The 13,041-nt window shown below is 38.8% G+C and overlaps 1 protein-coding gene across 1 annotated transcript; it reads right to left on the bottom strand.

Moving 5' to 3' along the window:
- Nucleotides 1–4,611: 4,611 nt before the first annotated feature.
- LOC137291863 (eukaryotic translation initiation factor 3 subunit H-like) lies at nt 4,612–12,896 on the bottom strand. The gene is made up of 6 exons (XM_067823405.1): nt 12,813–12,896; nt 11,852–12,008; nt 10,885–11,052; nt 6,024–6,273; nt 5,550–5,685; nt 4,612–5,265 (listed from the first exon to the last, which is right to left on the bottom strand). The coding sequence occupies exons 1-6, from the start codon at nt 12,873–12,875 to the stop codon at nt 5,047–5,049; spliced, it is 993 nt and encodes a 330-aa protein (XP_067679506.1). The 5' UTR covers nt 12,876–12,896; the 3' UTR covers nt 4,612–5,046.
- Between the last annotated feature and the right edge of the window lie 145 nt (nt 12,897–13,041).

The following is a 13,041-nucleotide window of genomic DNA, read 5'->3' as shown; positions in this document are numbered from 1 at the left end:
TGTCAATCTACCACAGATGGTTGTTAGCTGTACTTTTTCACACAGAGCATTTTGCTATTTACTAATTTTAAAAATTGGACTAGTGACTGAGGATAATGTTATTGTTACCTCTAATCTTTTAATGGTAGCATGATTCATGCAAATATATGTTTTAAACCTTTATCAACTCAGGTTGTGGGTGAGATTTTGTATGTTACAGAATCAAACATCTGACATTAAGTATGACTATACTGGCAAGACAGCAAGTACAACCTACATGATATTAAATCACTCTTACAGGCATTATCCCATGGTGAGATTTATCATCTCATTTGGGTCTTATAGTCAGTATTTGCTATTCTAGTTTGTTAATCCAGTTTGACAAATTGCAAATCCATACTTAGACTTTGGTATTTGGTAAACAAGTGTAGATATATATATATATATATTTATATTAAATGGCTTGTTCTCCTAGAGTGCCTTCTGTTCATTGTGTAATCTTCCTTAATTTGGTCTAGAGAAAAAAAGTCTGCCTCTTTGTTTTTAAAACTGTAACATTGAATTTGACGTTATGTTTATTAAATGGTACTGCCACAGACTTTGAGCTGCGTGCCTGTAGTGTAATTTTCAAGTTGCTACATTAGACTTGGGACAGCAGTATCAGAATAGTAGAAGCATCAACAAGATAACACATGAAAATGCCAAAGATTAAACTTATGTTTCCTGAAATTTCATTGAAAAACATTTATGCTCAGATGACATGAATTCAAGTAAGGTGAGCTACTGACCCTTTGTTTTGACCACTACCTATGTTTGACTTCGATCAGCATTTGTGTATTCAATAATGACAAAACTGTTCTTGAAACAGAATGAGCTTCGTCTATGTAAGTTTCATGGTCAGTCAGCACTATACTCTTCTCTTTGGTGACGTGTGACATTAACTATCATGTTTTCATCAATGCTTGATGTCATTGATCATCCTCTGTTAGTACTCCCTATCAAGTTCACCAAGGTGGTGAACATGAGAGAACTGCTTCGCTTTGGGTTTTTTCTCTTGCAGTCAGCTGATGGTATAACTGGAATACTGTTAGGAGCAGCTTTAATCCAAACTCACTCCCAACATGAAAAACCTGTACATGTAGCTTATTGAATACTGGCCTGCCTAATACTGTTTGGAAAGTGCATTACACAAGTGAAGACACAATCATGTAATTAGGAAACATCACAGATTTTCTCAAAGCTCTCCATATGCTTGCCCCATGTTTCTTGAATTCAATGAAACAATTGTCAGTGCAATTTTTGGAGCTGTAGTATCAACCAAGATTGTATATAGAAAAGACTTCCCGAACCCATGAAGCTCTCATAATCTGTTGCAGTTCACACACCTGTTTACATTTTATTATCTAAAGACTTCAGTGTCTCTGGACTTGGAGCATGCTCATTGTAAAAGGATACCCACGCTTAGTAATACTTGTTACTGAATCAACTCGTGAAGCCATCACGTGTAATATCAGGTACTGTTCTGGTGCTTGCTGAATATATATGTATATATAGTCATGTTAGGTAGAAATATGGTATTGTCAGTGTTGCCCTTGGCTGCATACAATAAATTAGACTGTAACCCACTCTTGTAGTAACTGAAGAATGATTCAGTGTACAAGTTGAAGTTGTGCATCTGCTGATGAGCCACACAACTTGGCTGGGCCCCATTTCAAAAAACTCTCATAAGAAGATATCTCGTAACTCCTCGAAGCATTTGTACCACCTGTACTGTAACACAGGAGGCAAGAAAGTGAGGAGAGAGTTATGAGACCTTAGGCTTACAAAAGTTTTGTGAAACGAGGTCAGATGAAACAAATATGACAGTTACAAAATATATGGTACACACTATTTTGAAACTGCCACATGGCACAATGGGCTGAATGGTTTTCCCGTTAACAGACTAAGCGACAAACATTCTACACAGGAAGTGTTCAGTGACACATTAAATATACGTGCCTAAAATGATGAGCAATATTAGTCCTATATTTTCTCATACAGGATCTTTTGTAACAGATTTTTTTCAATCAGGCAGTGGATATTCTTTTGGAAAATCTTTTCTTCTTTTTGAAATTTACTGTCTGACAGCCCTTTCTCAGATACATGATAATTTTATGATGTGGAACATGTTACAATCTGTTAAATAATTTGACAATCACATGCCAACTTACAAGGTTCTTAAAATGTATTTGCAACAGTGAACCAGAAGATGCCGTATCTTAAAGGGTTATGTCCCTTACATGCCAGTAGGTGGCTTACTGCTGAAGGGAGAACTTCCTCATTGCTCTTCAAGACACACTGGCCCATTTTGAATCAGTTATTTAGCCTTGATACATTGACTTTCAGAGTGCAAAACAGTTTATGTTTCAGTATTTAAGGCTTCATTTGGGGAACCTAACATTGAACTTGCATGTAATGAAGAACTTGTTTGTTGAGGTCACCACACTGAAGTCAAGTGAGTTGGTTATGGCCTGTTTGTCCAGGGTCTCACAGGGGTCAACAGTGTAAAACTTATCTCAGAAACCACTTTACCGGTAATTATGAAACTTCACAGATTTGTTCCTACTTATGATGACACCTTAAAATGATTTTAAAAGAACAAATTTGATTTTAGACAGCAGAAATTTATATGACCTGGCCAGCTCTTTATTATATTTTGGTATACCCAGTATGCATAGTTACCATTAGAGATTCCTGTTGCATTCATTATTTTACATTTGCACTTTGGAATATATTGCTAAATACTCTCGCAACGTATATTTGGGTTGGAGAAGACGTCTCTGAAATTAATGGACTGAGGGAGCTAAACATGAATTATGCTTTGCAATAATGTTTGAAAAAACGTTCATTAATTTATAGAGAGTTAGAAAGTTTGAAATTTGTGAGACAGGCCATGTAAACTGAAAAACTGTACTTGGAAACATTTGACCTAGACCATCCATGACAGCATCCAGAACATATTGAAAGTGACTTCATCAAGTTCTCTGTTGCATATTAAGTAAAATGACTGATTATGCTGAATTAGAATTCAACCCATGGCAAATTTAAATGAAAACCAGAACATGCTTGAACGTGACATTTTTCTGTAAGCCATATTCCCTACATTGTATTTTTGCAGTATGTCAACAATACCATGGCCTAATGATGTCTGTTTTCACCATCATGCAGATCAATGCTCATGCAGTTGATCAATGGTTTGTCTTATCCAGACTCGACTATTTACAGACTGCTAACATATAGGTGGAATATTACTGAGTGCAGCATAAAACTGAACTCATTATCATGCACAAACCATCTGCAGGTCACAAATCATCTTTCAGAAGAAGGGAGGTTGCAGTCTTTAGTAATTAGAAGTTGGGACCAACAATATACACTGTTGGCATGTTTTAAATCAAAGCTGAAGACTTATCTTTTCTCCTTTGTAAAAAGCTCTCCCTCTTCCCCCTGTGTTTAAGCATGCATTTGTGTGTGGACTGAAGCGCATAACAAGAAGCGCATAACAAAGGACCTTATTATTATTTTATTGCTTTCCCTTGTGCATCTGTGTACGGTCTGTGTACCAAACCATAGACAAATATAGAGGAATGGAGTATACATAGTTATCTGTAGAGTCATCAACTGGATATACATGTATACACATATACGTATACTCATGAAAACAAGTAAGAGGTCTTGAATAATTGTAGAATATTTGGACTGAGTTCTCAAAACTGCCATTCAGGATACATGCAAGATGTCCTGTCTAATAAATGGAACCGTTTTATCTGTTCCCAGTTTCTTGTCATCAGTATTGGTAAAACTTGGACTCACTTTTGGCAAATGTAGTATCTGCGTGCGTAAAGCAGGATGAAAGACTTGTGGTTATTGTCGGGTTTTGTCACAAGCAGTATTGTTGGCTTAATTTTTGCAAGTTTTGTACTGTTTGGTTTCGCTCTATTTTCATGGACAGAACTATGAAGGTGCTTTGATAACCTTCTCCACATGTACTTGTTCATGCCAATAAACAAGGAATAATAAAGTCTGTGTTGTTTCTTGATGGCCAGAAGCATGACTATATGCATTTTAGTAGTAGTAAGGGGTGGGTGTGAATGCCACAGCTGTCACGCTGATCATCCCTGGGGTGGGAAGAGCCACAAATGTACCTGCAGGTTTCATCTTCAGAGCGGTCAACAGTGTTAGACTAACTAAGTGTCAGTCTGGTGTAAGATGAGTGGGATATTTTATGCATTATACATGGTCAAGTCACACCTTTCAGTCCATTTCAACAGGCCTGGACTCACACTAAAATTTGTTTATGAATTTCCCAGTCAGATTTTTGTTACCATTTTTATCCCCCAAACCATATTTCTTTCATTTTGTACACTCAAATTAATGATTATCCAACATACACCACAGAACAGTCTAGAACCAAATAACGATCAGGTTTTACAATTCCCAGTAGCAGATATTGTTTTCCTCAAGCAGACATATTTTCAGGTGAATAGAAGCCAATGCTCTCTGTACCCTAGTAATGTTCATCTACTGAACTGTGATGGTGTGCTTGCTTGAAACATGGAGGTCCATTTGGTAGAAGAGCAGCAAGCAACAAAGAAATAGAGTATTTGATTATTTTAATTCTTTTTCAGTTTATGTTTATACAGAAGATTTCTTAGCAATTTGCAATCCACAAGCAAAACAACCAAAAATATTTTGGAACATCCAGAAAATAGTCTGTTGTTAAAACACTTCTTCCCATATAAGACTGAACATTCATAAACCTCAATTATTGTTTCATCATCTTACATTGGAGAGTGTTATAACACCAAGGTTACCTTTTGAAAGAATCAAACTATGTCTGGTTGTTTTTGCTGATTCATGCATGGGTGCACTTTACAACACTGAAGAGACTTCTTTGAAAGTCACACAGACTGTTCAACCACCCAAAGTGAGCCAACCTCAATAATGGTTTGATGGTCAAAAACTTGAATGCTTTTTTGAATCCAGTTCCCCAAATAGTTGATGTGAAAAAAGTCTATCTCCTGCAGTCTGTTAACTGGACTTGGGTGCCTGTAAAGATTCTGCTAAAAACAGTTTTCCAACACTCTGAGCGGAGAACTCTGATATTTGCTTGGCATAGTTGTCAATCTGACCCGCTACAAGTAGGCAGTCAAGTCGTGGTGGCGGTTGGAGTGGCTTGAACAGCTTTGACAGGTCTTCCTCAGGCAGTGGGGCCTCGCCTCGTGCCTGACGGACTTGGTTCTCTTGTGTCTGTTAAAGTGAGTGAGTGTCATTACAGCATAACTGTACTGATCTGGTAATTATTACAAACCAAACAAAGCATGGCTTTACTGCATGAGTAACTATCAGGGTGTCAAGAACACCACTCTGTACCACCTCATCCTCATGAGTTTGTTTACAGCAAACATGGGAATGTCTTTTTCAAAAAAAGACATGAAATAAATTTTATCCTACAACTCAGATTAACATTAAAGAACACCACCGTTTCTGTGATTCGTCTACATATAAAGCTGTGACATACAAAGCCTGCTTACCCTTTTGAGAATGTGAGCCTGCTTTGCTTGTGTTTGTCTGAACTGTTGTCGCTGGAAGTTCAGGTACTTGTTCGTATCCATGGCAACATCATCCACACACTCCATCAACTGTCGAAGATTCTTTTCTAACATGGAGCTGCAAGTGAGACAGTTATGTTTTAAAAGTTCACATCTATTTTAGTTGTATAACAATCAACTCTTGAATCTAATCACTCACAGCTCAAAATGTGAAAAATCTTGAAACTTGAACGTCCATGTGTTGTAGCTAGAGAAAGGTTTCTTGTACTCTGAAGTAGTCTTTGACTACATATATGAAATAACAGTGACAAGCAAAATAATACCATACTTCATGTAAGGTGACGAGTATGCCTTTCACTGAAGCTACTGCAATAAAAATGAGGACATTCAGACAATTAACAGAACAAGATCTGAAGATGCTTAGAATTTTCCAACACTATCGTATGGTACACCAACCTGGTGGCCAGATCGAGAAAGGCGAACTCCTGACTCTTCATCTTCTTGTCATCTAGTTCACACAGCAGGGCATTCACCAGGTGGGAGTTCTTCATCACAACAGGGATTTCCTCAAACATCTTCTCAAAGCTCATGTTGTGGCTGGTGATGCCTTCAGGAGTAAAATCACCCTTGGCATAAAACTCCATCATATCTGGCGTCAAGCGGTAGGCCTTCAATGACAGGAAACCCTGTGTGGTCTTCAGGGGGTCTGCATAAGAAGTTATGAAGTATATAGCTCTCCCAAATGATTATGGAGGTGATCACGCTGAAATCATGTCTGGGACATGAATTCTCAAGATGACATCCCCATAGATAATGGCTCATCACAATGGATTTGAACAAATATGATGGCTACCACATTGATCTTAGCACACGAAAGTAGTCAGCATAACACTGAACAACAGCTGACTCAATTCCTGCCTGTGCAAAGGACATCATTGTTTGCTGATCAACATCCTAACTGAATGGAGCTTGTTCACTTATTAAAGAATGGATGTTTTTCTTCTGTACTCTCTTAACCATTACATATGTGGTTAGTCTTAAGTGAAAAACATAATTCTCTGAAGGTGCGGGTTCAAATCCCAGATGGGACTCGACCAAAAAAAAGTATTAGAATTTGTACTTTACTGAGAAAGAGAAATCCCAAATATGACATATGTTGCAAAACCTAATTTATTCTTGAAAACCTTATGCTTAATCAATACTGAGTGATTAAAAGTTGCAAGGGTCGGGTGATGACGTCACCATGCAATGCAGATTTCCACCAGACCCCACAGTTCATGCTAAAAAGGTTATGTTTTATTGTTTATGAGGGTGAAGCAAGTGTTGTGGAAGCCGGTAGTATCAAATAACAAATCAGATGGCTTGACCCCTACTTGCTTTCAAGATAGAAAATGGATAGATTTTCACTGAGTTAGAATATCAAAACTACTTACTAGTTGTAGTAAAGGATTTTGCATGACGTAACTTGTAACACAACACCTTTTTCCTGAGAAGCGAGGTTGTGGTTGCAGTAACTGATCGAGAATGGATTTACGCTGCTTTTGACAATATTCCGGCAATATCACCATGGGGGACACCAGGAGAGGGCTTTAAACATTGAACCTATGCGAGGAATTGAACCTGGGTCTCCAGTGTGACAATCCAATGCTTAAACCACCTGACTACCCCACTGCCCCTGTGTTCGAAATGACAATATTATAACAAGTAGCATTATATTGACATCCATCTTGCTTCCAAGAGTGAAACTGTTATGTTATCTGCTACACCATGCAACGTCCTACTGTCAGTCAATCGAAATACATGTTTAACTACCAGTAGAATGTAATTTACTGAATAAAACTGATAATTTATACTTATCCTGACTCATGCCTAATCGCTTATCTCGTCTTCCTGGCGAAGGTAGTTGAGCACCTGAAATCCCTTGAAGTTCCCTTCTAAAAAAAGCGGACGTAAAATTCACACTCCCTCATGTATTACCTCCTTTCCCATGCACATGGTCAGCTGATCGGCCATGATACTTTACTCTCTCCTATAATCGTCTGACATGAGAATACGAGAATACAGTCGGTGAGAGGCGGCTAGGAGGACTTCCTTCATGAATCAGGATAAGCATAAAATATCAATTTTATTCAGAAAATTACATATTTTTCCTTCTCCTGACTCATGTTTAATTGCTCACAGAATTCGAAAGAAACGGTGGTGGGTCAGACAATGCTGGATTCTGCTGTCTCTTCCAAATTATGTCCAATAATTCCCCCCCCCCCCCCCTCAACGGGAACTTATTACAGCAATAATTCGGTCCTATTCTTCTCATATTCATTGTAAATTTTGGGGGGAATCACATCCAGTCAAACTTGTCTTCCATAGAAGGCTTCATTGACTGACATGTGATGACACCAAAAGTAACTAGCGTCCTGCAAGTTTCTGACGCAACTAAATGTCAAGATATAACAATCAAGAATAACAATCAAGACTAGTTGTGACCTTTCTTCATGTACAACTATCTTCATACTGAATACAAGGTCCTGATCACTCATGCTAGTCTGTTCAAGATGTGCACATGGACTTTCCACCAAATTACCAGCAAGTGCCCCCCTCTTGTACAAAATAGCGAAAGTTGACAAGAAAATGATGATCGTTTGTATAACAACTGTCGATGGTCATGTGGCTGTGCAAAATCTGGTTTTGTTGCAGTTATTAGATTTTGGGTTAGTGAACAATTCATCAGCCTCAAATGGAATCAATTGGACTGTACATCAGGGGCGCTGATGAATGGTTCCGTGTGAAGAAGAGGAAAACGAGGTGCGTTAAATGGCGGCACATGTAGTTGTTAAAACTTGGTTGCTGACCTAAATGCTGTAAACAATATCTCAGGATCGTAGAAATGGGAGCTGTTGGCGGGAACGTTAACGTATCAATGTCATCATTCTTCATTTTATATGAGTTGAATTCATTGGAACCCTTAGATGGTGAAACAAGGTTTAAGCCATCCGTGATCCATGATGTGACTTCTTAGTCCAAGAAGAGGGCTTCTTCCAGTGAGAACTCTCGGTGGTGTCTAACTTTGTTCTTCCTAGAGTAAGACGTATTCATAGATCGCCGACGATCCAAACTGTGTATGTCTACATCTGAAGGTGAGGATGACTACATACAGCGCCTTCTATGAACAGGGGAGATTGAAGGAGACCTTCTCCATTGATGAGTAAATCTGCAAGTGCACTCATCCGAGTATAACTAGTCGTGCGAGTACATTCACTTGGCGTGGGTGTGTCCTTCTCTGTAATGCGACCTGATGACCGGGACCTGGATCTTCTGGAGTGCGTGCGTGCATACACCTCTTCTTCATCTTCAGTGCAGGTCTAGATACATGTTCTTGCTGATTCGCAGTCGACATTGTTGATGAGTGCAGTCATCTTTCTTCTTCCAACTGTTGCTCCATTAGATTCATCATCTGCGTTGTGAATTGTTGCATGAAGGTGCCTGTGTCGAATGCCTGCAATGCGTGCAGTGACAACTGTGTTGAAGAGTTGTCTACGATGCCCAAGGTTGCAGTTGACATCTGCGTTGTCTGCTGTAGATGAAAAGGGTTCTGAAGCGTTGATGATGCCATCTAGTTGCCGACGCCCATTGATTACGTTCATTGATGTCTTCACTCTGTATCATCAACGGAGACTCGTCACAGAATTGACATACTCTTAACGGGACGATCTCTTCGCCAAACGATTTCTTCATCAAAGAAGGATGATTCTGCGATGATCTTGAAGACGAGGACTTCAACTTCGACTACTTAGATTTCTTGGCCTGAGACGGCCCTGCCTCTACAGACGGTCTCTTCTGAGTCTTGGGAGACGACTTGCCCGACCCTGGACACAACCTCGGAGATACGGCTGGCATATCACTGGAATGAATCTCGGCATCAATAACTAAACGGTTACCCGATTTTATTCCACCAGATTTAGACATGGCTAATGTGAGGCGATGTTGCTTGTCTCTAGCACGTCTGTGAACCGACTGTAAACGTAGTAAGAATTCTGCTTCAGACAAATTTGTACAAAATTTACGAGTATGAGCAGAACAAAAAGGTTTACAAGCCAGGCAAAATATATGTTGGTCAACCGCCAACAGCCGTAATCTGCACTGAAGACACGATTTCATCAACTGAGACTAAGTCTGCAGCTGCCCTTGTCGGGCGATAGGGAGAGAGTGAAGTATCATGGCTGATCAGCTGAATATGTGCATGGGAAGGGAGGTAATACATGGGTGAGTGTGAATTTTATGTCCGCTTCTTTTAGAAGGGAACTTCAAGGGATTTCAGGTGTTCCACTACCTTCTCCAGGAAGAGGAGATAAGCAATTAAGCATGAGTCAGGATATGGAAAAAAATAAGTAGTTGTAATTTTGTAACTTGGTGAAAACAAACTTAAATAGCAGTTATTCTGACTGGCGGATGTTCATAACAGGACAACTGTTATAGTTGTCATCGCCTGAAGTCAGTTTGAGAATCAATTAGATTAGGGTTTGTTTTCATCACGTTAGAAATCAAACTAATTCATACTCGTAATTATACATGTATTTGAATCATGACCGAAAGAATTGCAGGAGAGCTTGTAATATAATGATTTATATCCTCAGTGACAATAATCATCTATGAAAACAATATTTATTGACAGCAGATTGTGAAAAACATAATTTCATTTTTACAACTGTTGTCAGGATTTCAGATCTAGGCAAACCATTAAACAAGATATATTACCCTCTGATATGTACATGAATTCTACAACATATAAGCACACCTCACATTACTCATGGAGACGTGCCCCTCTGATTGGTTGAAATTCCGTGCAAGGCAGAGAATTGTGCACTGTTGTCATAAAGGTTGATTTAAGATAATTAAATGTTGAAATGATTACTTTTAATAATAGGGTTTAGTCAATATGATGCTAATAAATGATTTTGGTATTTGTACACCCCTAGAGTATCTGTGATCTTTAACACCACATTCAGCAATATTCAAGCTATATGATGGTGGTCAGTAAGTAGAAAAATAGTCATTGAAGACTGATTTACACAACTTGGTTGAATGATATCAAAGTCAACCAACTTAATGAGCCTGATTACCTGATTCCCTTAGATGTCTCTTTCAACAAACATAGGCTACCAACGCCTAAATCTAATGCAGTATCGTCACACGACCATGCATGCATGTTAAATGGCATTACATTACAATATAGGATTTCGAATTCAACACATACCAACATAAAAAGTTTGCCAATAACCATCCATGCATGTGATAGATGAATCTTTATTACAATACATACCGTATATAAGTACCACTGACTCTTCAATGGAGTGTTGATAGTTGAACTGGGAGTCTAGCAGAGGTCGGTTGATGAAAGAACCGAAGTATGTGCTCTGATACCATCCAACGTGAAGATGGTCAATGTTGACATGGCGAAGGTTCCTCATCATCTCCATCTGATACTGGACTGAAAGTGTCACAGTTGGTCTTTATGAGTACATATTCACATCACTTATAATGCTGTAATATGCAGATTCGGTAGACAGAAGGAACCTATCTCACGGAACTACAGTGTTCTGGGGCAACATGTTAAATAGTCACATACAAAAACGTTAACACTATATAAGGGATACAGTCTATGAATATACACACTTCTCAAGATGGGATAATCAGATATGTGTTTCTTTATGAACAGTAACCTGACATATTACAAGAACCATTCAAAGGATGAAATTCTTCAAAGGCATTTAGAAGATGGTGAGGTAATACAAGACACTATTATGGATGACAACTTCTTTAATTCTTTTAACAAGACGTTTCAAGGCTAATTTTTGCCCCTCCACCTGGCGAAGGGGCAAGAATTAGCCTTGAAACGTCGTGATAAAAGAATTAAAGAAGTTGTCATCCATAATAGTGTCTTGTATTACATTCAAAGGATGGAGCAGCAAATATCAATTAGACCAGATTAGGTAAGAGTAATTAAGAATGGCATTATTCCTCTTGAAACAACAATACAGCGATGGAATGACCAGCAGGCACAAGAAATGTTCTTCTCACATTAAACTGACTTTGGCAATCAAGCCCAAACCACCTCCACCACAAGCAAAGAAATGAAACACTGTGCATACCCATATCAGGATAAGATAAAGCCACTAGTGACAAGACTAGTGCACAAATGCATGTATGGTGGTGTATTCACCAATATTTTTTTCAGTAAAACGAATAACAGAGTAAACAAATTAGTTTCTGAGAACTCCCAGTCCAACCTTCATCAAAGTCTTCTTCATCATTGTGTCTGGGGAAGGGGAAGCAGTTTGTGATCTCCAGCCTGTTCTCCACCACCAGCCCCAGCAGCACCCCTTGCACCAGGTCGGTGCCACCTGCTCCTTCCTCCTGGCAGTGCTTAATGATCTTCAGCACAACCTACAACCAATCACACATTTAACAGGCCATGCTCACGTTCTAAATCTGGGTCAATAAAGCAAACAACCATAACATTGTTGAACATATGGGGGATATCCATCTGACAAAACATTGCTTCCTTCAGAAGTGAAATACAATACAGATGAAATATTGGTCGTTGACAAATCCACCAGTGTATGTGAAAACTCTTGAAATCATGCTTGATTTAAACTTTCAAGTACCCAAACTGAAACAACATTGTAGATCACCCCTATTCACTGGACATTTCTTCAACTACAACTGTTGATATATCCTATACCAGGCATCCAAATATTAACACGATTAAAACATTCAGTCATTTCTGCGTTTAACCACATTAAACAGTTTTATCTCCACATGGATTCACCTCACAAACAATTCCATTCTTTACTGGATTTAATATAGATACTGGGATTTAATACCAACACAAAAATGTTGCTTCCCCTTTGTGGACATACTGTCAGTGGTATTAACGTTGAAAAGGAATGCTAACAAATACATATGCTGTAGATCGATGATGACACAAATGGTCAACTGTCACATTCCGAAATGGCCAACCATACATGGGGCTTAGAAAAGAAACGAGCAGGAAGGTTTCCTTGTTTGCCTGGTTGATCATTATAACACAGCAACGTAACTTGTAAGGCTTCCGCCGGTATTTCAGCTACATATGTATGCATCATCACTGACTTCTGACTGACTTCTGAACAATCAAACCATATCTTACTCCACACGAATGTTGATCGAATGTATAAAGTGGCGCATTATAGGAAAAAGAATACTCACAAGACCATCAATCTGCACATATTTAACTGGAGATGGCAACGTGCTCGCTCTGGCGGTCGCCATTTTGATTGAGAAACTACGCAAGCGCTTATCAGCATATTTGACTGTCTTTCCGTTTCAGTCGCGCAAAACACCTGACAATCATTTACACCCGTTTCTGTCTGCCATACAGATCTAGTAACTTTCCTCTGGATGTGCATAGCGTAATTTCTATTTTATAACATGGATT

This window comes from Haliotis asinina, chromosome 7, assembly GCF_037392515.1.
Source record: "Haliotis asinina isolate JCU_RB_2024 chromosome 7, JCU_Hal_asi_v2, whole genome shotgun sequence".
Lineage (NCBI taxonomy): Eukaryota > Metazoa > Mollusca > Gastropoda > Lepetellida > Haliotidae > Haliotis > Haliotis asinina.
This window is presented reverse-complemented; position numbering and strand designations above follow the sequence as displayed.